Here is a 22971-nt window from a genome sequence, read left to right on the forward strand (position 1 = left end):
GGCCCCGAGGCTCACTGAGGCAATGGGATGAGCTGTACACAACCGCAAAGGTTCTGCTGGTGGGGAAGGACCTGACATCTCCAGGGAGGGGTGGGAGACAGGAGACCTGCGCCCTCTCCGTCTCTCTGCCTGCCCGACAGCGTGCAGTTCTGTTCTCCCGGATTTAACACATGTACCATACTTGTTTACAGTAGCTCGTCGAGCTAGAAGGAGAAATTGTTTTGCTGTGATAAGCAGTAATTATAGAAACCACCTTCAACTAAATTGTTGAAAAGCTATTCGGTTGTATGGCATATTTCCATATTTGTATGCATTTCACTTTTCACTTGTCGCCAAAAAAAAAAAAAAAGTGACTCCAACTCCTTGATTTTAAAAAACAACAAAGTAAAAGGAGAGAGCTGTCACCACAGCTTAAAACCAATTTGATTTTCTTTATTTGATTTTTCTTAAATTTTGATGAATTACAAGTTTAAGGTGGGATCTAAGCTGCTCTGCCACAGTAAAGTCTGTAGTAGTTCAGTGCCTCCAGGTCTTGCCCTGTCTGTAACTTTCCAGCAACAGGTTACTTTAAAAACACAAACAAACAAACAAACAAAAAAACACTAAACAAACAAAAAAAAAAAGTAAAATTTGGCATCGAAACAGGAAATATGTGAACCTGTCACAGTAAGCAGTCTCAAAGGGCAAGCTGCTTTGCAGGAGCTAATTAACCTTAGGAAATAATTACACAAATATGCAAATGTTGTTTAGATAATTCCATGTGTTATCAACTCAGGTAGTCCATCATAACTGCAGACCTTGCAATGTCTAGGTGTTAGAATCTGGCATAGTTGATAAGGCTCCGGTTGCTGCATCACTTCAGCTTGGTATTTAACAATTAATGACTGTGATATTACATTAGTAAATTCCACCTGTTTTTTGAATGCGACAGAACGTAACACCGTATTCACTGTGTGCACACTGCTTATCGGTCTATTCCTAATGGCTCCAGCCGTTAAAATGTTATATACCTCTCAACTCTTAGTGCCGGCGATATTGGGAAAAATGACAGACCAAAATCTGGTCGCTTCCTCCACTTTTTTGCGCAGTGAATGGCCCGAGAATTTACCCACAGTCGTTTCGGGTTTTCAGGGACTTAAAAACTGTTACAGAGGGAATGTTGAATCTTCAGGCCGATTTTCTCAAAGCTTTTTTTTCTCTTTTTGAAATGAGATGAGGAGCAGTGTTTTATACAAGTCTCTCTCTGTTAGCATCGCATCAACCCCGAAATGACATAGCCATGGGCTGCCATTCTTGGTCTGATCCCCCCAAAACCGAGCCCAGCTGGTCCCAGGATGCTCGGGACATCCCTAACCCCCTCCAGGACCTGAGCGGAGGACCAGCGGATCGGCGACCGGCATCCTCCTCCCTACCACAAGCTGCTGCTTCAAGCAGCTGCAGGAGAGGTTCTGAGCCTGGGATATTAAACAGCTTCAGATATATGAGAAACATGAATTTATTAATCATTGTAATATTATTTTCATAGACTGTACTATTAAACTATTTGATTAAACTTGAAATTAAAATGAAAAGCTCTGTATTAACCATTTATGATCAGCTTTTGAGCAATTATTATTTTGGTTTTAAAAGTGAGACATTTTTATATATAGTTTAGAGAGAGTGTTTAAAAAAATGCCGGGAAAAAAAAAAAAAAGTCTTTTATCACTAGAAGGAGGAATCTGTTCTTAAACCAATCTGTGTGGACACTCATCTCTTCCACGTGAAAGAGAGTTTCATTGTGTTTGCAAACGCGTGGTGATCATTTCTCATTCAAAAGGCGTATGTCCCTGTGGTGAGAGCATCTTTTTGCTTAGCCCGATGCACCTGTCGTTAACAGAATCAGGAGCTAATATCTGGCTACTTATATTGTATATTACTTTCATGGATTCCCCGTTTGCAGCAGGTTGCAGAAAGGTGTGACTCCTCTAAGCGCACAGGCAAAGGAATAAATGTAACATTGGCGATCTAAAACTCCTCGGCAATACTTGTTTTAAATGATTTTAACCACCTTTATGTCCGAGGCAATCTTCGGTGGGGTTTGCTGCATGCGAGTGTGAGAAGTGTGCGATACCTGATCATCCCCGTAGCTTTGGTCATCACTGATGGCAAATGAGGTATATTCGCTCTGTTTTTACTGGTGAAAAGAACTAAAATAAGTACTTACTCGGAAAAAGACACGGACCTCTTTTCATTTGTTAGGGAGTTAAAGGGTAAATCTGACTTGAGGGTATTCCATTAAAGCTGGAGGTGGGTACAGTTTTGCGTGATGGGGTGCCGGTTGTACCCGCTGTGCCCGGAGCGCACCGCTGCCTTCCCCACCACGGCACGGCAGAGCCGGCGTCGGGAGGGACGGGGGATGGTTTTGGGTCACGTTGCGTTGGTTAAGCATCACACGGAGGCCTGTCCACATAATATGGTTCTCAATACTTCCTTTTTTTTTTTTCTTTTATTTCTAATTATATATACTGGGGGGAAGGAGGACATTTTCAGAGGCATGAAGACCCACAGCTATGACTTCCACACCTCCGAAAAACCAGCCTGCTGATGTAGATGTTGAATTACCGGTTACCAACCACCAGCTTTCAGCGGCTGGAAATTTAAGTTCAGCTTTCCCAGCACCTTTCCATCTCGGTCTGTTTTCTCAACCGAGCGTGCGTTTAGCCTCAGCTGCCCTCAGAGGCACAGAGCGCAATTTCTCCGTTCCTTTCCGTGCCGTCGGGTTGATAATTAAGTACAGCATGGCCAAGAGGTTTGGTTTACTAGACCGCTGGTTATGCTTTAATTGGTGGAAGGTTTTTCAGGCTGAGTTACTGAATCCTTCGGAAGCTCCTTGCTGCTGTCTTAGTCGTGGGGAAAACCCTAAAATTGCGTGCTTTTCCCAGCAGCGCATATAGTTATAAAAACAAAACACCTGAAAATGCGGTGTTAACCAGAAGCAAGCCGTTATTTTTGTCAGAATGTTAAAGCGGGGTTATGTACCTGTACAAAAATTGCCGTTAAGAGAATTAATGGTAACATCGTTATTTAAAAACAACTATCTCCTGCATATTTATCCAAAATAAATCTTTTTTTTTTTTTAAATAAAATAGTCACTTAAAAACTATTTGCAGTGTTTTAATGTGCTTTTTCCATATGTGTCATAAGCAGAGTACATCACTTTTCTGTAGGAAACTCCAGTTCAAGCTGTCCTTCAGCTTTATCTTAATAACTGGTCTGTCAATCATATTTTCTTTATGAAATTTCTTTTGACAAACTTCCCTCTTTCCTCACAGAGGGAGGAGTCTCTACCTCCTTTACCTATCTCTACAATCAAATTTCAAAACAAGGTTGAAAGAAAATGAGCCCTTTCTCACACCGAGATGGTTTACAATAGTTTATACGTAATTCGTTAAAACCATGTTCTGTCATAGTCAATCAAGAGCAGAAGCTGTCCAGGATGAAGAAGAATACCTTCAGTGCTTTTTGGCAAGTTTGATAAATATGTTTTAATCGCTGCTACCTTAGCGAAAAAAAAATTTAAAAGCACATAATTGTTTTAAAAGCTTTGGGTCCAATCCATAAAGATTTGTAGCCATCTCACTCCTATTTAGGAAACGGGGGATGAGAATAGACGTAAAAGCCTAAATCCACGACGTTATTTAGTTGTCTGTCTTCCCGTTGATTTTAGACACTCGTAAGAGCTTAAATTCCCAAAACTGAGTTTCAGAATGGGACCAAGACCTAAACCACTTCAGCATTCTTGGTAAAGTTGCGGTAATTCACACTACGTGATTAGCACCTTCTGATCGCCAGCGGCTTTTGCTGGTTTGTGCTTTATTTTCCCCAAGGAACTGGGGCTTTTGTGGTCTGCGCCTGGGTCACTGAGGGGGATGAGGTTGTCGGTGGAGCGCAGCAAAGAGAAAGGGGTGCAAATTTTAGGAAGTGAGGTGACCTTGACTGATGGGCTCTTTGCGGCACGAGAGCGCCCAGAAAGCGCCCACAGTGTTGTGCAAGAGGTGTGACATCCTGGTGGGGCAGTGGACCCCGCAGAGCATCTCACTCCTGTCACCTCAGGCGGGGCAGATTCGTAGTTACAACGTGGACAACCTGCAAAATAAGTAAAATATAGAGGAGAGTGGGGGTGGTGCGGGGCTTTCTGAGAGCCTCTAAGGTGGAGGTGGGAGTGCACATCCAGAGGTTTGAGGAGAGCGTGCTAAAATCAGTGTAAATCACTCCCGTGGCTCTGACAGTGAAGGCGTCCCCAAATTCTTCTTCAGTCCTAAGAAGAAGCACCCTCCTCCCCACCCGAGACCCCAAAGCAGCGGCTGATGCGTAAGCAGTCAGGAGGTGTTGTGTGTGCCCTGTGGCTCATAGTCCGCCCTTGCAAAAAGCAGCATTTAAAAGAGTAGTTGCAAATACCATAGTTTCAATCTTTGGCAGACTTGCGTTGGCCCGCAAAATGAAAAAAAAACTGTAAGGACGGAAATTATATTCATATTGTTCGGTCTTGTTTTTATTTGTTTTATCAGACTAAGGCTTAACTACTTTAAACAAACCATCAGTGAACAAACATTTGACAAAGAGTTGTCAAAAGAATGAAAATCAGAGCAGTGGCTCATAATTTCTCTGAATGCCTCCGTTTAGCTGAATTGCCATCATCGTATTTAGACAAAATTTTGCAGATGCATAATTTTTGTTGTATTTATTAAAATAAGCCACAATAAAGCAACAGTTTTACTGCCTTTAAATTGCGATCTTAAATTTCTTTTATTTAGACAAATGAATCTGTTCTTTTTTTTGACACTAGAGTATATTCATTCGAGGTTTGTTTTAACAAAACATCTTAACATATAGGAACGCGTTGCTTTTAGACAGAATTGCCAGTTTTTAAAAGGTAATTGTCGCAAACGCAATTTCTTTCTGCAGGATAATGGATCTCCTGAAGAACATGCAATTTATGTTTGGGACCATTTTATTTCCCAGTCAGCTGCAGAGAACGTGTTCTTTGTTGCTCACAGCTATGGTGGACTTGCCTTTGTAGAGCTGGTAAGTGTGATTTCTCCATTGCCTTCTTTCCTAAATTCTTTCACAGATGTTCTAAACTCTTTGAGATCACCTTCTTGCAAGCAGCCATTTAGGAACAACTCCGAACCGGTGGTTGGACAGGAGGTGAAGACTGAGAACGTGGAAGAACGGTTGTAAAGCAAAGTCACATTAACAGGTGCACCTTCTTGTATACAGATATGGAGCTGAACGTGAGGGGAGGTTTGGCGGTTTTACCCAATTTTGCAGTTTTTCCACAAAGGTCTGCAGAAGTCACTGGGAAGACTTTTTTTTTGCCGTTGTGGTTAAATCCTGCAGTGATGCGAGGTGGGGAGGACTCTGCTCCCTGTAAAGCTGCCCTGCCCCTGGTGCGGGGACTGTAGAACATGCAGTTTCTCAGTCTTTCACCCCTTGCTCTAAAGGCAAATTTTTTGATCCCATGTGATATCCGAAGTTGCCTGTTGAACTTGCATACCTTTCGTTGAGCGTAGGCATAGTCTCCTCACTTCACTGTGACATGCTGGTGTAATCAGGACATGTTTTATTGAAGAATTTTTTTTTAAAAAAAAAGGCCTGTTTATTGTGAAAACGGAAGTGGCAGAACATATTGCCGTTGGTTTTATAGACACAGGACTCAGCAGACTTACATGTACATCTTTGGTCTGTAACACGTTAGTTTAGTCTAACTGGAAGTCAGTAAAAGTGGTTCCTGCCTGAATGTGAGATGAATGCCTTACTTAGGAAAAAGTACGCATGAGTGTTTTGGTTTTAATCTTGTGCTGCTCTAAGTAGCAAGAAGAATCCAGAGTGGGGCCACTTGTAGTATTTTAAGAACTTAAGATTTCTGCTAACCCTTTTCCTTTGTAGAAATTAAGGCCATTTTTTATTTTCCCTGTGCCTCCAGAAGAGCATTTTTAAAACACATATGATGTGTACAGACTTGAGGCTGGAGAACAGTTCAGCTGGTATTTTATTACCAGGTCAATAAACAGCCTCAAAACTAAATTTTTTAATGGGCCATATTAGTAAGGATTGATAACTGCTTATATAACCCCAACTTTGGGCAAGAAACATGTTGCACTGCGTCTGCCTGTTGCTCCTCAGGAGCGGCGGAGGGCAGGGAGCATCTCTTCTGTCGTGGCTTTCCCGCGCTGTGATTTTCAGCTGCCCCGTGTTTCAGCCCAGCTTATTCTGCTGTGCCTCCTCTGCGCCAAGTGAAGCGTGGGCGGAATTTCTGAGGGTTTTGTAAAGCCACCTTGTTTGGGTGGCCAGACGCCTGCGGATCCGTAACGCTTGGCACAGGGTGGGAATAAAAACCGCCTGGAGACCTTTCTCAGTGTTTCCTAAACAAAGCGCTCATTGGAAGGAGGCTTGGAGAGTTTTTCCGTCACGTTTCAGCCAATGGCTTGGGGTGGCATGGGTAACAGATGACCAACGTGTCATTCCCATTTTGCCTGTTTCTCTTGTCACACTGGTGGATATTTCTTCACTTTTGTTCTACTTTAATATGAAGCACACAGATGTTTCAGAACAAGACTTGACTTCTGACCTCGGGGCTTCCAGGGTCAGGGTGCTCAGGGCCTGCGAAATTATCACAAGCTGAGCTAAAGTTTTTATCCATCGCAGGAAGCAACCAGTAAGTAAGAAGTTAAAAAGGAGCTTTGTCAGGGAGACAAGATGGTCTCAGTGAGGGTCAGCTTCTGTAGTCTGCTGTCTCTGCAGGAGATGCATGCCTGAGAGGAAGAATATAATATATAACCATTGGCACATCACATATCTGTCATGCAAAACTAGACCTGAGAAGTATATTTAATGTAGCCCGATTGTTTTTTAAAGAAATCAAAGGATACTAACACCTGGGTTTGGTAGAGGTGGTTTGGTAGCTGAGCTGCAGTGAAAGCAGTTTAATTAAATAATGCACACACTGGAGCCGATATCATTGCAATAAACCCCGAACTATTTTTTCACGATATTAATTTGTAAGATTTTATTTTGCTGTGATCGCCTTTCTCTTCAACTTTATATCCATATGGCACTTAGTAATTGCAAAGAGCTCAAAAAAAACCAGAAACAGAGCAGCTGATGGGCAATTACTGTCTTATGACAAATACATACTCGATCGCTTCACTTTCTTTGCTGTGGGGGAGATGGTGAGGGCGATAGAGCAGCTGCACCATATAGCAACCGTACCACCTCTACACTCGCTGTGCAAGAATTTGGGGTCAACTGATTCAGAAAATTGGAGGTTACAGTCGTTATGGAGACCTGTTGCACAGCTGCTCCGTCGGCATCCGTGCCTCTTGCAGGAGTGAAGCATATGGCTTTAATTCGGGGGGAAGGTTTCTGCCTGGGCCCTCTACATTTTATTGTGCCTGCAGGGAAAAAGAAAGCAAGCAACCAAAAAAAAAAAAAAAAGTCCAAAAACATCTGCGTTTTCAATGAGTATCTTTTAAATTCGCTTTGCAAGGGTCTGTCCCGACTGTTCGCAGCCGTCTCCATCACCGAGGTCTCCATCGCTTCCTTGCGGCGCAGGGCTCTCGGTGGGAACCTGGAGCTCCCGCCCTCCGCAGGAAAAACCGACGAAACCTGATGTTGAGCACAGGCTCGTTCGTCCGTGGTCGTTTGTGCCACCGGAGGGGGGCAGGGACGTGTCCAGCCTTGGTCCGGGGCAGGACCAGTCCCGGCGCCGTGGTTTGCGGCTGCTAAAGGCGCCGGCACAGGAGCGGCAGGTTTGGCCGGTCTGGCCCTGGGATGTGGGAGTGCGTTTTGGTGGGAAACTCGAAAAGTGAAAAGAGAGCAAACACAACCACCTCAGGTGGAGTTTCGGCTAAAAAGTAGGGGCATTTTTGTTTACAAACCCTTGGTGGCCAAGCCTGGTCTTCGTTGCAAATTTCATCTCACCGTCATAGTCGGGCTATGGCTTGGAATTCCTTCGTTAAACAAACCAGTAAAACCTGGCTGCAATTTTCAGCTGCGTGCCGCAGCATCTAACATTTTTATTGGTCTTTGCAGCTTTTCTTAATCTACGTTTTTGCATGTCTGTGATTGCAAGATGTGAAGAAAAACGGGGTGAGTCTGTAATACCATGCTGGAGTGCATAGAAACTGTTACCCAGTTACTGCAGCGTTGGCACACGGTCTCTGTACCTTGCTGGGTCATAGATTACTAGGGGAATAATTGAAAGTGATTGAACATGTGTGGGAAGTAAAGTTCCACCAATAAATGTAATTAGTTGTATTGTTTATAGCTTGAATTACAAATGATAATCATAAACCATATGCTAAAATGTATCCTAATATTTAGTAATTAAAACTTTGTGTAATTGTGGTTTGAAATTAAATGTGCGTCTAATAATACCTACACGTAAATTACTTTTTGAACACACAGCACTAAAAATAGTTGTTGGGTCACTGCGTTCCGCTAATTACTGATTTTGAAAAACTGGAGCCGTGATTCATGAACACATCTCAGCTCCTTACTTCTGTTACCCCTTATACAGTGCAGTCGGGGGTTTATTTTCAGAAGCAGCTTCTTGTAGTTGACGGTAAATTGTGGAACTTTCCCAACTCCTCGCTTATAATAATTTTATGAAATTTAACAGAAAGTGAGAATTTCAAGTTGATGGAGTCAATTTTATATTTAGTTTACAGAAAATAAGTTTCTGGTACAACGCCTCCTTTGAGTTTTTTCTGCCAAATTTTGTGGGTTTACAATTATTTTGCTTTAAAAAGAATGTTTTCCCTTGTCATTGCCTGCATGAAAGGCCCGCACAGGAGGAAAGACGCGTTGTGCCCCCATCCCTACCTGCGCGCCGTGGCCATCCCCTGCAGGGCTAATTACGGCATCAGCCCCGGCTGCGCGTAGAGGGGACAGAAAGGGTGGTCCTGGGATGCACGGTGACATGTAAAACTCGCCGTGTCCATCATTGTGAAAACCACATGGCAACTACTCATTTCGGAATCACGAGAAGAATTGTTAAATCTAAGCTTTCAAAACTGTCAGTTAGGTATTCAGTATCCTGAGATCTTTAAAAAAAAAAAAAAAAAAGAGATTTTGTTGAAGATTTCTCCTGTTTGCCTTCTGTATTCCTGAGACCTTAGGCTTTGCGTTTTCAAGGTTTTCCTCAGCACCTTATGAACCAGAAGTGTCGCTTTTTAATTTTACTTAAATAGTATATTTAAGGGAAAAAAAAAAAAAACCACCACCAAGTATTATGGGAATCGTGACAAAATTGTGAGAATCGGTAGTGGTATCTCCAGCTTACGGCATTCATACTGCTGTAAAAATACAAAGCGCACGGGGGAATGTAATATAATTAAATTAGGAGAAGGAAAGTAGGTTCATTGTCTTTGTGCAGATGAAAAACTATTCATTATGGTCTTTGTTGGCTAAAATGTTGGACGTATATATTGACAATTTGCACAAAGGTGCGGATAAAAGTGTGTGTGTGTGTGCGCGTGCGTGTGTATTTTTAGGCAGCTTTGTTAAAATGAAGAGTCCTTAAAACACACTGTTCAAATCCTTGTATCCACTGTAGCATCCTAATTCCGTCAAAATTGGCCAATTTTGCCCATTTGAAATAATTCTAGGTCCGTCATTTTGAGAGACGCTCTGCAACACGCTGCCACTTCATTTTGTTGCGTTGTGCCGAGTACGGGAGGACCTGACCCTGGCTAGAGCTGATAGGTGCCATAATAATAACGATGATAAACGGACACCTGCTGAGCTACCTGGGAGTCTCTGGGGCTGCATCAGTATTCTGGCACAGAAAAAATGCCATTTAAGAGCCTAAATGACTGGGCTGTGAACCTGTCATTAGCTTTTCATTAATTTAATTCCCCGAAATTCCAGATTGAATGGTTTGTTATATTTGGCTTTTTATTTATATGTACTTATATAAATATATCTATCTACTGATATTTTTTTTTATGTTTAGTTTGGCTCAAGAATTGATGAGCGTAGAGCGTGTACTGTGCCGGTGCAACTCTTAATTCCCCTGGCTGACGTATTAAATCGAAATACATCTACTGATGGGTGGCAGAAATAACACAAGATCTGTGGTAGTTGTGGGAAGCGCGGGAGAGAGCTGGGAGTAGAGAGCTGAGAAGCAAAACGCCTCCGTGACCAAGATCCTTATTGCGAACAAAGCAAAATATCGCTGTGCTTCGAGGCTTTGTGAGCATTAAACTGGAAAAAAAGAAGAAAAAAAAAAAAAAACAGACGGCATTCTTTAAATGTTGAGTGTCAGTTGGGAGAGCAGAGTGGGATTCTGTCTTGTAGATTTATAGGGACTTGGGTTATATGTCCAGTCTTAGAACAAATCATCTCACCCAACTCTACCTGTTTGAGGTCTCACCTTTTCCTGTGTTGTAGATTCACATCACACCTCTTTGAGTCAGGTCTGACTTCGGTAGGGACACTCAGAAAAATAAGTCTAAAAGTAAAAACAGGATCTTGGTTCCATTTGGTTATTTATTGCGGCCGTACTTCGTTGTGCTTCTTGGGAAAATGCTCGTTCATCTGAAAAAGGTCAAACGAGAAATGAGGGTGGACAAGAGGAGCTAATGGAGAAACAGCAGTGGGTCGTGTAAAAAGGATTGGACAGGACTGGGGTCACTAGCCTTGGGGCAAATTTCTTTTAGTGTTTCTGTTGCTGACATGGGCACACAAAGCAAGTATGCGCTAATGAAATCGGCTCCTGGCATGAAGTGGTGAAGTCACCGCTGGTATTCAAACATAGAATTCCTGCAGTAATAGAAATTAAAAGAATTAATACAATTAAAGACTTAAAGGAAATAATACAAACTTCAGGACACTTAAACATTGACTGGCGAGTCATCTGCGTTTGTGCATGAAGAGTGATCTCATCAACAGGAACAGCAGGGATGGAGAAGCCTTTGGACGTGCAGCCCCATCGCTGGTGGCTGTAAGTGACTGATCTGATAACGCGACAAAAGAGCCAAACGTGATCCTGCGATTTGTTCGCTCTTTCTGTCCCAGGAAGGGGAAATATTAATGCTGGCCATCACGCTGGTGAGATTAATCTGAGATAATTTGAGACACTTGGGAAGATTAACTCAGTCCGGAAGAGATATGGGGAAGAGGTGTTGGTACGCTCAGGGCGATGGAGAGCCTGTTTTACTAGAAACGATGAACGTGGACGTGCCATGCTGTGGTGCCACATGGAGATGTCCTCCCTGCCGTGAGCACCAGAATCAATATAACCGTAGAGATGGTACACACACCCTCCAGGCTTATCAATCTTAATAAGAGCTGTGTAATCCGCTAATGCTCTTGCATTAACTTTGGTAGCGACTGAAGAAAAGGGAAGTTTGGCGTCTATTCCGTATTTGCTACAGAAGCAGAGTTTAAGAAGCACGGCTTGTTCAGCCTGGCCAAGGGAAGCTTAGCGGGATTGGTGGCACTCTGCAAATACATCGGGAGAGCAAACAGCGGGGAGGGAGAGCCGCGTAAGCCAAAGAACAATGTTGGCAGGGGAACAAATGGATTAAAATTGGTCATGAATAAATTTAGGGCGGAATTAGGTTTCTCGCCGTTGGGCGAGGAAGGCCGGTTTGGGAACAGGAGGACGAGGGCAAAGGTGCCACCCAGCGTGACCCACACATGGCAAGAGTTACGTGAGTGGTTGGCTGGGGCCACCAGTCCTTGGTGTGACCCAGGAGTCCCCGTTCCTGTGAAAGCCAGCCTGTGCAGGTGCGTCTTGTCAGCCGTGAAGAATTGGACCCAGTTTGGATTAATTTTTGCTGGAATCGGCACCTCCCCGACTCCGGGCTCACTCGGTGGCTCCAGCCCTGGAAGCGCTGAGTTTGAACCAAAACCAGGTCAAACACAGGTGTTTGCAAATGACTTTTTCCCCTCCCTTGCTTATTTTTGGAAGTGGCTGGGTCATTTTTGCCAATGCTTTCTGAAAGGCACAAGCTTCGGCTTGCGGTGGGAAGCCACAGGGACCGCAGATCCCGCGGTGAGGGGTTGCAGCAGTAGGGAAATTAAATGATGGGTTGAGTAACAAATACTAAAGTTTCTTAATAAGTGTCACTGCCTGCTGTGCTGGGCGCAACTTCTTGGTGACATTTGGCTTTTACTGATATGTACGTACAAAAAGTGTGTGTGCGTCTGTGTATATACACACATATATATATTTATATGCATATATTGCCCATTTTAACACAGAGCAGATAAACGCTCTGGGCCGCTCTCAGCCTACATAACTAAGCTGACAAGCGTACACTGGCATCATTATTTCACTTGGTACCATTTGTTGTTGTTCTCCATTTGCATCGCGGTGGCAGTCGCACAGCAGTGCCGTGTCCTGAAGAGCGCCCAGGCTGGACGTGGAAGGATCGTCTAACGGGAAGAGACAGAGGAATGATGAACGATTACCGGGCAGTCCAGAGCACCGTAGCCGCGTGTCCTTTTTCATTTTTTGGTGTTTTAGTTTAAATGCTGCCTAGGCATCCCCTTCCTCGGTTCATCCCCAGCCCTCTCAGCCTTGCCACTGGGTGAGAGAGGAGGATGGCTGTGCTGGGAGCCCGAGCGTTGGCCACCTCCAGAACAGGCTCGTGTGTTGAATATTCATCCCTCCTTGTTACCTTGCTCAGCCTCATTACTTTTTGCTTCCTCTTAAGCATTCGCTAATGTAATACCTCCTGCTTCATTCGCCTCAATCCATGGTGGCACGTATGCCCCTTCCCCACTTCTTCCAAAAGGAGAAGGGACCGGAACGATACACCAAGGACTGATTGCCAGCACCACCCATCATGGCGTTACATCTCATTGGCCCCTTCATATTAATTTGCTAGTTTGACACCAAAGTTGGAATGCTAATTATAAAATGAACAAAGAACTGGTGATGGGTAGAAGTTGGGTTTACTTGGAAATCCAGTTGCTTGGAAGTACGTGTTTGTATCCTGTGGGATTTGGAGGTGGAAGGCACAGTGCTTTCTGCGTTTCTTCACAGAGACTTTTCTAGAGTCGTGTCATCTCTCTAGTTGTATATTTTTATAATTTCTTGGCATTGTTTTAAATTCCATGCACGACACAGTGAGCATTTATTTTTAGATTTTGGTATGAAGAGCTTTCTGATCTTTAGCAATTGTTCTCGTACTTCCATCCCCTTGTTCTCTTCTTGCCCAACTATATATAACTAGGTCTTCCTTCCCCCCTCCCCCCCCCTTTTTCTTTGTATTCCTGTCTGATTTAAGTACTATTTGTCAACATTTCTCTACCAGAGAATTGAACTCGGTATCTTAAGTGCAGTTACTATAGTTAGCTCAAGGTGAACTTCAGTACCTTTGTTCAGCTGTGCAGCATTTTGGTCAATGCAGCCATAATGGTACTAGATTTATTATTTTTTTCCCAAAGTTTCTTTGAATTTGCTAATGTTCATGCATCCCTCAGAGTATTTTAGTGTTCTCAATTTCCCTTTTCCCGGTGGCACTGAATGTGGTAGATGATCCCCTCTCCCCCCACCCCCCAAACAGTATTATCTCACATTCCTCCAAATTAAATCTAGCTGCGTTCTGGCCCTTGTTGTGCCGGATGACAAACTAGATTGTCATAATGATCCCTTTTGTGCTGCAGGTCTATGAATCTTGGAAGCTCGTTTTGTATTTCTTTCATGCCTTACTTCTCTGGGCAGTTTCTCCCGCTTTAATGTCACCTGCAAATTTAATTAATTCTGGATCATTAATGAAGATGTTAAATAAAACCATATTTGGCATCTGTCCCTATATCTGACTAGAAACTTCCTTCTGGCTCAATAAATTCCTTTGCATCAGTATCCTTTCCTGCATCGTTTCAACTGTTTTAAATTCTGCGAGACAGTGTACTTACCCGTCAGTTTATTTCTCATTTCAAATTCTAGCTTTGAAAGAAAAAAAAAAAAAAGCCTAAGCACAGGACCACGTTCAAAGAACACGTCGCTCGTCCTTTCAGTTGTGCAGATAAACTTCAGCCCTTGAGCCTATCAAAGCTGATGGGGCAACGTCTGTGTGAAGCCATCTCCTTAAAACGCGTGAAGCACACCGTTGATCCCGACAGTTAACTCCACAACCCAGGACAACTGCTTTTCCTCAGTTTCTTGCCTAGCTGTTGTTTTCCTCGCTGGTTCCCAGACTTCCCAGGAATTACAAGTTATCATCTCCAGATGTGCACCTCTGTAGAGGCGTTTTCTCTCTGAACCATCTCACACCCATCAGAGCTCTTCCAGACACTGGGGAAATTCATCAACAGTAACGGGCGACACATCTTCTGTCCTGAACCTCTGAGACAAGTACCTGACATTGAACATCTTTACCTTCTCTCTGATGTAAGCTATTTCAGTCCACCTCTTTTTTGGCTCCCTGAGGTGAATTCCTGAGATGCTGGTGCACGTGCCATCCTGCCCCGAGTCCTGGTGCCTCAGTCCTGTCTCCTGTTTTTCCTGAGCAGACTGACTTGCACATGACCCCATTCAGGTTGATCTTTGGACTTTGCCTTCTTAATCTTGTAAAAACTTCTATTCGTAGAATCACAGAATTGTCTGGGTTGGAAGGGACCTTTGAGATCATCAAGTCCAACCATCAACCTAACACTGCCAAGTCCACCACTAAGCCATGACCCTCAAGACCACGTCTACGCGTCTTAAATACCTCCAGGGGTGGCGACTTCTCTGCTTCCCTGGGCAGCCTGTTCCAGTGCTTCATAAGATGCTCATCTTCCTTTTTATTTCATTTAATCCACCTGTTTCTGGGTCTTACCAGCAGGTGCCGTGGTATGCACCCTTCCGTTTTCCTCACCCTCTGCAGGTGCCTCTTTTCTGGCATTGGTGCATCAGGAGAGGAAAATGAAATTTTTAGAACCCCATTTTATGCAGATGTGGTCATTGCATCTATAAATGGCCGTGCGCTGGACTGACTGGAGGTTCAAACAACATGAGTACTGTTGTTTGGGTTTTTTTCAAGAACGTACAACACGAAAAACTGGCATTTTGTTTAATTTTGTGGGTAGTTACTTATCTCTCTAGATTGGTTTGGAGAGCGGCTTAATGCTATAGATTTTACAACATATGACATCATCCCAGTCTAAAGAGATTGCAGTTGTCTTTGAGTGTCTATATGCACACTAATAAAGAAGAAAAGTAGGAATTTTGGGTTTGCTCATACGATGAAGTGGGAAAATCACATGTATTGTTCCCTTGCAAGTTTTGTCGTGCATTTAGGTTATTTTATCTGAAATATTAGGCTGTTTTAAATTCTGGGGTTTTTTTCTTAATGGAAAAAACATTTTAAAAAGGAAATTGTCTCACTGTTATTTCATATTTTTTCCCATTTCTGCGACATGATCTTATGCCGATAAGACTACACAAGTGTATTGCGTTACTGTTAATTTAAATGTTAATTATGGTGAAAAGTATATGTATGGTTTTTGTGTGGAACAGCAGAGATTTTATAAGACTTTAAGACCCGGTTTAGTGGATCAACCAGGGGAACTGCAAGTTAATAATATATTAGGCATTGCAAATCCAGGTGGAGTAAAAGGAATCCAAACATATTCTGGTGAAGGGAGCTCTAAAACTGTGGTACTATAAGAAGCAGCTGGAATTTGCATTTTATCCTAGAACTTTCCTTTCTTTAATCTAGCGGAGATGTGTTACATAGCTCTTTCAATATATTAGTGAAGTATTTTAATATTAATAATAGCATGACTACCAGTGTTTAAATGTTAAAATAATCCTATTTAAGGGCTTTGCTTGAATGTGATATGAAGTAAAAATATGTAAGTAGATTTTGCACATATATTCATTGAGAAAATTGTGCTTTTAACACTGCGGAACTTAACTGAGATTTTAATGCAAAGTGTCAAAGCGCAGGAGTAAAATTTCCTCATAAATACGTGAAAAATAAATAGTGTAAATCGTTATTCTTCTGTCTTGTCCGCTTTCCAAGGCAAATTAAATGTAATAGTGAGTCTCAGTATCCTGCAGTATCGGGATACAAAGCGCATGAGGTTTTTACAAGGTTGATTAAGCCGAGGTATTTTATTTGCTTGTCGATATCTGGATTATATTTTGTCCTGGGGTGGCTGTAGCCGTCTGACAGGAGCATTATACCTTTGTGCTACGAAGTTAGGAGCTGCTAGTGATCTTTAAAAGTGGAGTTTCTTCAGAGGAAAAGTTTTTGTAGGCTTTTTCGCTTGTTCCTTCATCCTCCTCCTTTCTCTCCCCATCCTTTTCCCAAGAACAGGTGATGAATAATGTTTAGGAAATCATTCCCCGCAAGTCTCCCTGGGAAGAACTGTTATTTTAGCAATTTTGATGTAGTTACCAAGTAGTTGGTGAACCTGTATGGTCCTGTGGTCATGAATATTGTTTTGTGCGCCTTACCAAGTTTTATTCTGATTTGGAGTGCTTTGGAAGCACTAGTGTTATATGCCAGCTGCTTTGCTTATGAGCCTTAGTATTTTCTTGGATTCCTTTAAAACATAGTCTAAAACAGTCAAGGGTACAGAAAAGTATAATTGCAATATTCATTGACAGAGTAGATTTCAGTCAACAGAGTGATGACTATGGTGTTAGATTTCTGGTGTTGTAGTTCTTGTAAATAAAATGATAAACCTTTTATTTTTTCCTATATCACCAAGTAGGTTTAAAAAAAAAAAAATAAAAATATCAAAATAACGACACAAAACCCGAGCCACCCCCCATCTCAGTCCCTACCCCGGTGGCCACATAACTTCCAGTGTTTTACAAGGTGTTAAAGTACAGAGATTATATTTTCTCGGCCTTAAAAAAGAGCATTGTTAATTTAACCCTCCGTAATCTTATTTCGCTTCTCCGCCGTTGCTGTCTACAGCCCCAGCAGATTTTTTTTTTTTTTTTTTTTTTTTTTAACCAGCTGTTAAAAATAACCTAGTTTAAAGAGTTCACGGCTGAACGTGAGGGATTCATCATTATATATTTACTGTCTGAGGCTGATATAGCTGTAAGGTTTTTCAGATGCCATTGATCTATTGCGCATGTTCCCTCCCCGGGTTGCAGGACGTGCTTCTATTTGCATAAGGCCCTGGGCAAGGTTCTTTCTTGCATTGATTGGCCTGTCCAAGGGAGCCTGATGTGCTCCTGCATTGATCACCCTGTCTTTTCTTGGAAGGCAGTGTTACGCCGAGTTCATCTCAAACATTCTAGGGAGAAGGGAAAACTTTACTGCAGATGTCTCAATTTTATTCAGATGTTCCTTTGAGAGTATAGGCCTTTCCTTTTTTTTTTTTTTTTTTTTGGGATAAGTATTTTTTTCTTTTTCTTTCTTTTTTTTTAATTTGGATGTGTTTCCGCAGTTACAGCATGGCATAGACCAGAGCGTGCTGAAAAGCTATGTTAAATAAAATCGCCATTATGTACACCATTTATTCCATGCTGTGGGTTGTTGTGCTTTTTTTAAAAAAAAAAAACAATGCCTATAGCTTCCAGCAAAAATCAAAACTACTCTGTCTTCAAAGAGTTTGCACTTATAAGTGGAGACTTAATGTAAGACGGTGTGTGGTGGTGTCTTTGCTTAGATTAATATTGTCAGTTTGCAACTTGCATGATTTATACAAGATTTTCTTCAGTCTTACAAAAGTATTAAAAAATGGCATCTTCGGAATAAACATGCGGTCGGATTTTGGCTTTCTGGAGCTGTGCTTCAGAACGAATCACGTAGGTAAATTGCTGAGCAGACCGATCGTTGCGCGGAGAGGACAAATAATTCCTGAGGATGTCCTTGCCGTTCCCAGCGGGCTTTCGACACCCAGGTTTGGCAGCCGGGTTCTTGGCTCGCCCTTGTAGGGGATGGGGCTCCTCAACATCTCTCCTGCGGCAGGACCTCTGAAATCCGCCGCTGCAATTTCTGAGAGACGCCTCTTTGCCCACATGCCGAATTATGGGAAAGATGCCCGTTACCGTTGTCCACCAAACCTGTTTTCAGTGGTCAGAAAATTATTTGGCGCGTGGACCTTCCCATAATTAGGGGTGAAATGTGGTTGTACCCAAAGGGTAGCTCCTGTCTACTGAACAAGCCGTCAGGTGAACTTCACCAAGCGGGTGATAGTACTGCATGTTGGTGAAAAATAAAATGTTCCAATAGCGTTCCTGTCCTACGGAACGCTGAGCATCACGGAACTGCTCCTTCGTAGTTGTGGGTTTTTTTAAAAAATTACTGTGGACATTTTTGTGGGTGCTGTAGAATCTTCTTCAAAGGAAATAAGCATTCAGAGATGCGCAGCTGAGATCATATTAGCACTGTTACATAAATTACGCAGGGTTGGGGTTTTTTTTTATCACTTGGATTATAGTTTCACGTCTTTCACAGAAGCAATAATGTATTGCATTGTATTGCGATACTTTGGCTTGGGGAACATATTCCTCTGGTCATTCGGTAAAACAAAACTTAGATAAGTATAATTCAGGTAGCGTATATGAAATTTCATCTTCATTATCATGCAAATGCAGTGAGAATGTAACATTTCCCAAGATGTCATTTGACTATTAGGATCTTTAGAAAATGGCCTCTCAAAGCCACAAAGCTAATATTCCAGAAGAAAGCTATATAATACCTAAAAATTGTCTATCCTTATTCTATATGAATAACAAATGTAATAGGACAGGCCATTATTAAAATCGCAAAAGAATGTGTTGACCTATTGGTACGGAGGATCTTTTCTGATTTTTGCATCGATGATGAATTCTGAGCTTTCTGTCGCAGAGAGGATGAACATGCAAATACAGATTTCAAAAATCTGCAGGGGAAAAAAAAAAAGTTGGATAGTAACTGGAAATCTGTTCTGTTTTGTTTCAGTATATAAGTGAAATCGGTGCATATTCATACCGATAACTATTCTGTTATACGTAGTGATATCCTGTGCGAGTGTTATATATATTGTGTGTCTGCATTGTGCACAGATTGTGCATCTGCAACACTTTTCACTTATTTTAAGCTGTCTTTTGCTGATATTTGAGTCAATGGATGTCGAAGACGGGCACGGGCTAAATATGAGCTGATCTCTGAAGTGAGGAGTGGAACTTGCTTTTAATTCTGAAATAAAAGAAGAATCTGAGAATCTCGTAGCAGCCCCATTATCTGTGTTATTCGGTTGAAGGAAAACGCTGGACTTGCTTATATGCGTGAACTAAGCAGGGCAACAAGACCCACAAAATTTCTGGTAGCAAAAGAGATCCCTTGCAAAAAAAGCTTCGGTTTTGAAAAAGGAAGGGTGGGACAGGATTGTTTGTAAGCAATGAAAATTAAGAAAAGAAATCTAATCTCTTACTTCAGGTAGAAATACTCTCTGGAAAGAAAAAAAAAAAACCCACATGCGTAGCACGCATGGCATTGTGCTGTGAAACAAAGCAGATGCCTTAGAAAAACGTGATGGAGATGTATATGGGTATTTCCAGAGTTTCTGATACCCTCCGCGGGCGTTGTGCGGTGAGATTTTTCTCACCGGATGTTTGCAGCCCCAAGTGATGTTCTGGTTGCGTTGGAATAAGTGTTTTGAATGGGTTTTAATAATTGTTTGATTGCTGGGCATCTCCAGCATCAGGCGTACGAGTGGGTCCTTTTACTGATAAGGTCGGAGTGAAATAGAGCAGCACAATGTAAAACCCCATATTTTTAACTTTTCCTGTGAAAGGCATAACTTCTGGGGCAAAAAGTGGTGTTTTTTGGATGCGGGGCAAATGTTTTCAAAATAAGTATGTAAAGAATGAAATTCTAAAGTCTGCAGGTTTTTTTTATTTTTAGTTTGTAACACCATAGTATTTAGAGACTGGAAAAATTGCAGAGGATGTCTGAAGTGTCATCTCTCGCCCGTGTCGCTGAGGGATTTTCATTTTACAAGCGCGTTACTGGAGATAAGAGTTCTGCGCTGTTTTGCTAGGCAGAGCCTTTCAAAGCACAGGTACTGCTAATGTGGCAGATACCGCGCTACAATTAAAAACGTATTCCGCCGCTTCGTTCCCACTCCCACCTAAACATTTTCTCTCTTCCATGCACCGTACATACGTGGCATCTGCCCTTTACTCGAAACCTCTTGGTGGTCTCACTGGCAAACTTCCATCACGTGCAAGATACCCTAGTGCATTTTTCAAAAGATGTTAAAGTTTATTTCTGCTTTTTTCTTTTCTTTTTTTTGGGTTTTTTTTTTTTTGGGGGGGGGGGGGGGAGGTAAAATGAGGTGTTTAAATGACAAAGACTTGATCAAGAACTCCTCGACACTTGTGATCCGAGGAGGGAATTGATAGAGCCTCCCCCATCTCGATCCAGAAATGCTGATTTTCTGTCACGTTGGTGTTTTGAGGGGAGGCTGCCCTGGGTGCGATACAGACTGCTTTGCACCAGATTTAGTGGGGTCACCGTTTAAGCCCTACTTTATTGCTGAAAGGGTAATGCGTGGTGGCATTTGTAAGAATAACGCGTAATAAAGACAAAACAATTAGAATCATCCTGCTCTGCAGACTCTCGTGTTGCTTCCCACTGCCTCACTGCCTCTCTTTCTCCAGGAAAAAAAAAAAAAAAAAAAAAAAAAAAAGAAAAGAAAAAGGCAATTGTCCTATTTAAGTAGAGGCTAAATCCCTATTTGGCTGGGCAAAACTGATTTGTATTGCGTGAAATAGAAAATAATGATGTGAGTTATTATTTGCATTGCTTGGGATTGCACTTCTTTTGTATGCAGTCGGTACATTTTTATATTTTGCAGCATTCTGCTAAGTACAATCTAAGTGAAGTTTTTTACTCTAATTGTGAAGCAAGTGCTACAGAAGAAAGAAATTTGAAATTTCAATGTCGCTATATTTGGTAGATTTGCATGAATCTGTGGAAAGGGATAGCGAGTCTATAGTTTGTAACTGCGCAAAATTAAAATTAGTTATATAATGCACGTTCCTCGAGATATACCTTATTTTGAAAGGAAAAAAAAAAAAAAACACCTCTTTCTGCCTTCTGCTTCTCCTTCGTACATACTGAAGTAACTTTTCGCATCTTAAACAAATACTTCTAAATCAGGTAGTCCAGGAGACGCATCCCGTAGGAAAAAGCATCGGCGTGTACCCGGTAAGCCAAACGCGTAGGGGCGTACGCCGCGGTTTGCTGTTCTGTGCGTCTCCCTGCCCGTACCCATCTTCACACGCGATTACACGTAGTGCGTGTTATCGGTATGAAATTCTTAATAAGTTTTCGCGGAGCGGTTTCTATAGCATCAAAGGCCCATTGATGCTGGTAATGCGGGAGGTGTGTTCCAGCCCTTCCCTGTTTCCCCCTGACCTCCCGCGCATCCACACACTCCCCTTCAATCACTCCTCTTCCACCCAGCTGTATCCCAAGCGAAACTTTCCAGCCTGTCAGCGGCAAACGCTCGCCGTGCGCCCGTGGTGCGGCACCCTCCATCCCTTTCCCTCCCTTTCCTGCTCAACCCGCGCCCTCCGCACCGCAGGCTGCGCCGTGTCCCCAAACGAGCGGCGCCCGGTCCCAATGCTGGGTAAAGAACAACCGCCTTCCCCTGCAAAATTAACTTTTGCCGGCCAGCCTAAAGGGTAACCCCCCCTCCCCGTGTCACGTTTTGCGCAGGAGGGTGACATCCTCGGGCACGGGGGATCAAGCGGTGCTAGGGCCAGTGACCTCGGCTTTTCTTCTCTGCCTTGAAACCGCCGTTAGCATCTCTGTGCGTGAAAGGAGGGGGGGGAAATAATAAGAACTTTCTCATCTCTTTCACCTCCCGTCCCCCTAAACTGTTCTGCGCTGAGCGGAACCGCCCCGTGGTTTGGGATGGGTTCCCCGGGCGGCAGCACCGCAAATCTCCTAAAAAAGATATTTATGGGTAGCGGCCATAGATGCGGCAGCATCATCTGCTGCAAAACGCAGCTGAATTATTCCAGTGGCTGTTGCTAACTTTTTTCAGAACGCTAAATTACTGCTAAAATCTAATGACAAAAACTTCCAAATCCATTTTTTACGGCTGCATTCTCAAATTAAGGCTAACTGTGTATATGCCGTTTAGAGATTTTAATGAATCTTATGCAATTAAAGTTTCGTCGGCAATTGTAGCCAAGTAGTTATTGTAAGGTATCTACTGTCACTCTGAACAGTGCGTTTCCAGCCATTTGTCTCTTAAACTAATGCATATTTGCCGCCTTCACTTTAAACAGGAATCAATTTATAATGCACATTGTACTCTTTATGTAAAAGCCTAATTATGTACATTGCTTTTTAAAATGCAAGGATGGGAATAAATGTCTATTAATGCTTTACATGGAAACACAGAATACAAACATCTTGTGATCTGAATATATTTATAAATAGTCATTTGCACTTTTTATGCAAATGAAATTGGGCAACGCTGTCAGGCTTCAATTTTTTTTAATTTTTGGGTTTTTTTATTTTTACTCTATTGTAAGAATGGCTTATTTGACATCTCATATATGTCTTTTTATAATGTTCGAGGCTTTTTCCATGCACCTGTAACTGGTGCCATCTTGTATCGGTCTTTTATACCTTTTGTCTTTGTTTCCTTATTTTATTGCCTGTACTTCACGGAAGACGGGAATGCTAATGAACATATGACGTATACCATCATTCACAAGATGAACAGATAGCTTTCTCTCTTTGTCAAATGTTTATGCAGTAAAATGAAAAATTAAATAAACCTAGCGTGACTCTGTTGTAGTTTCGGCTTAAATAATACACGTACTGAAGTTTTGTAGGATTTTTCCCATCAGAGAGAAATTTTTGGGAGTGCTGAGGGGACTATTGTCATATCCAAAGAGTAAAGTTTGAGGTAATTTGCTAAAAGGCATAGAAGCTTTTATATTACAAAATTGTTGATACCAGACGGTAATAAAGTCTAAATAATGTTAACCTCCAATTAACAAAAAAAAAAGGG

At 42.3% G+C, this 22971-nt stretch overlaps 1 protein-coding gene across 2 annotated transcripts in view; it reads left to right on the forward strand.

The window, feature by feature from the left end:
- The window catches only part of FAM172A (family with sequence similarity 172, member A), a 244126-nt gene that overhangs the window by 126264 nt on the left and 94891 nt on the right, over positions 1-22971 (forward strand). For both annotated transcript variants that reach the window (XM_009884330.1, XM_009884331.1), the window contains one exon: positions 4945-5064. In XM_009884330.1, coding sequence (XP_009882632.1) covers positions 4945-5064 — 120 coding nt within the window. The remainder of the gene's footprint in view (positions 1-4944; positions 5065-22971) is intronic.

This window comes from Charadrius vociferus, unplaced genomic scaffold (genome assembly GCF_000708025.1).
Source record: "Charadrius vociferus isolate BGI_N301 unplaced genomic scaffold, ASM70802v2 scaffold744, whole genome shotgun sequence".
Lineage (NCBI taxonomy): Eukaryota > Metazoa > Chordata > Aves > Charadriiformes > Charadriidae > Charadrius > Charadrius vociferus.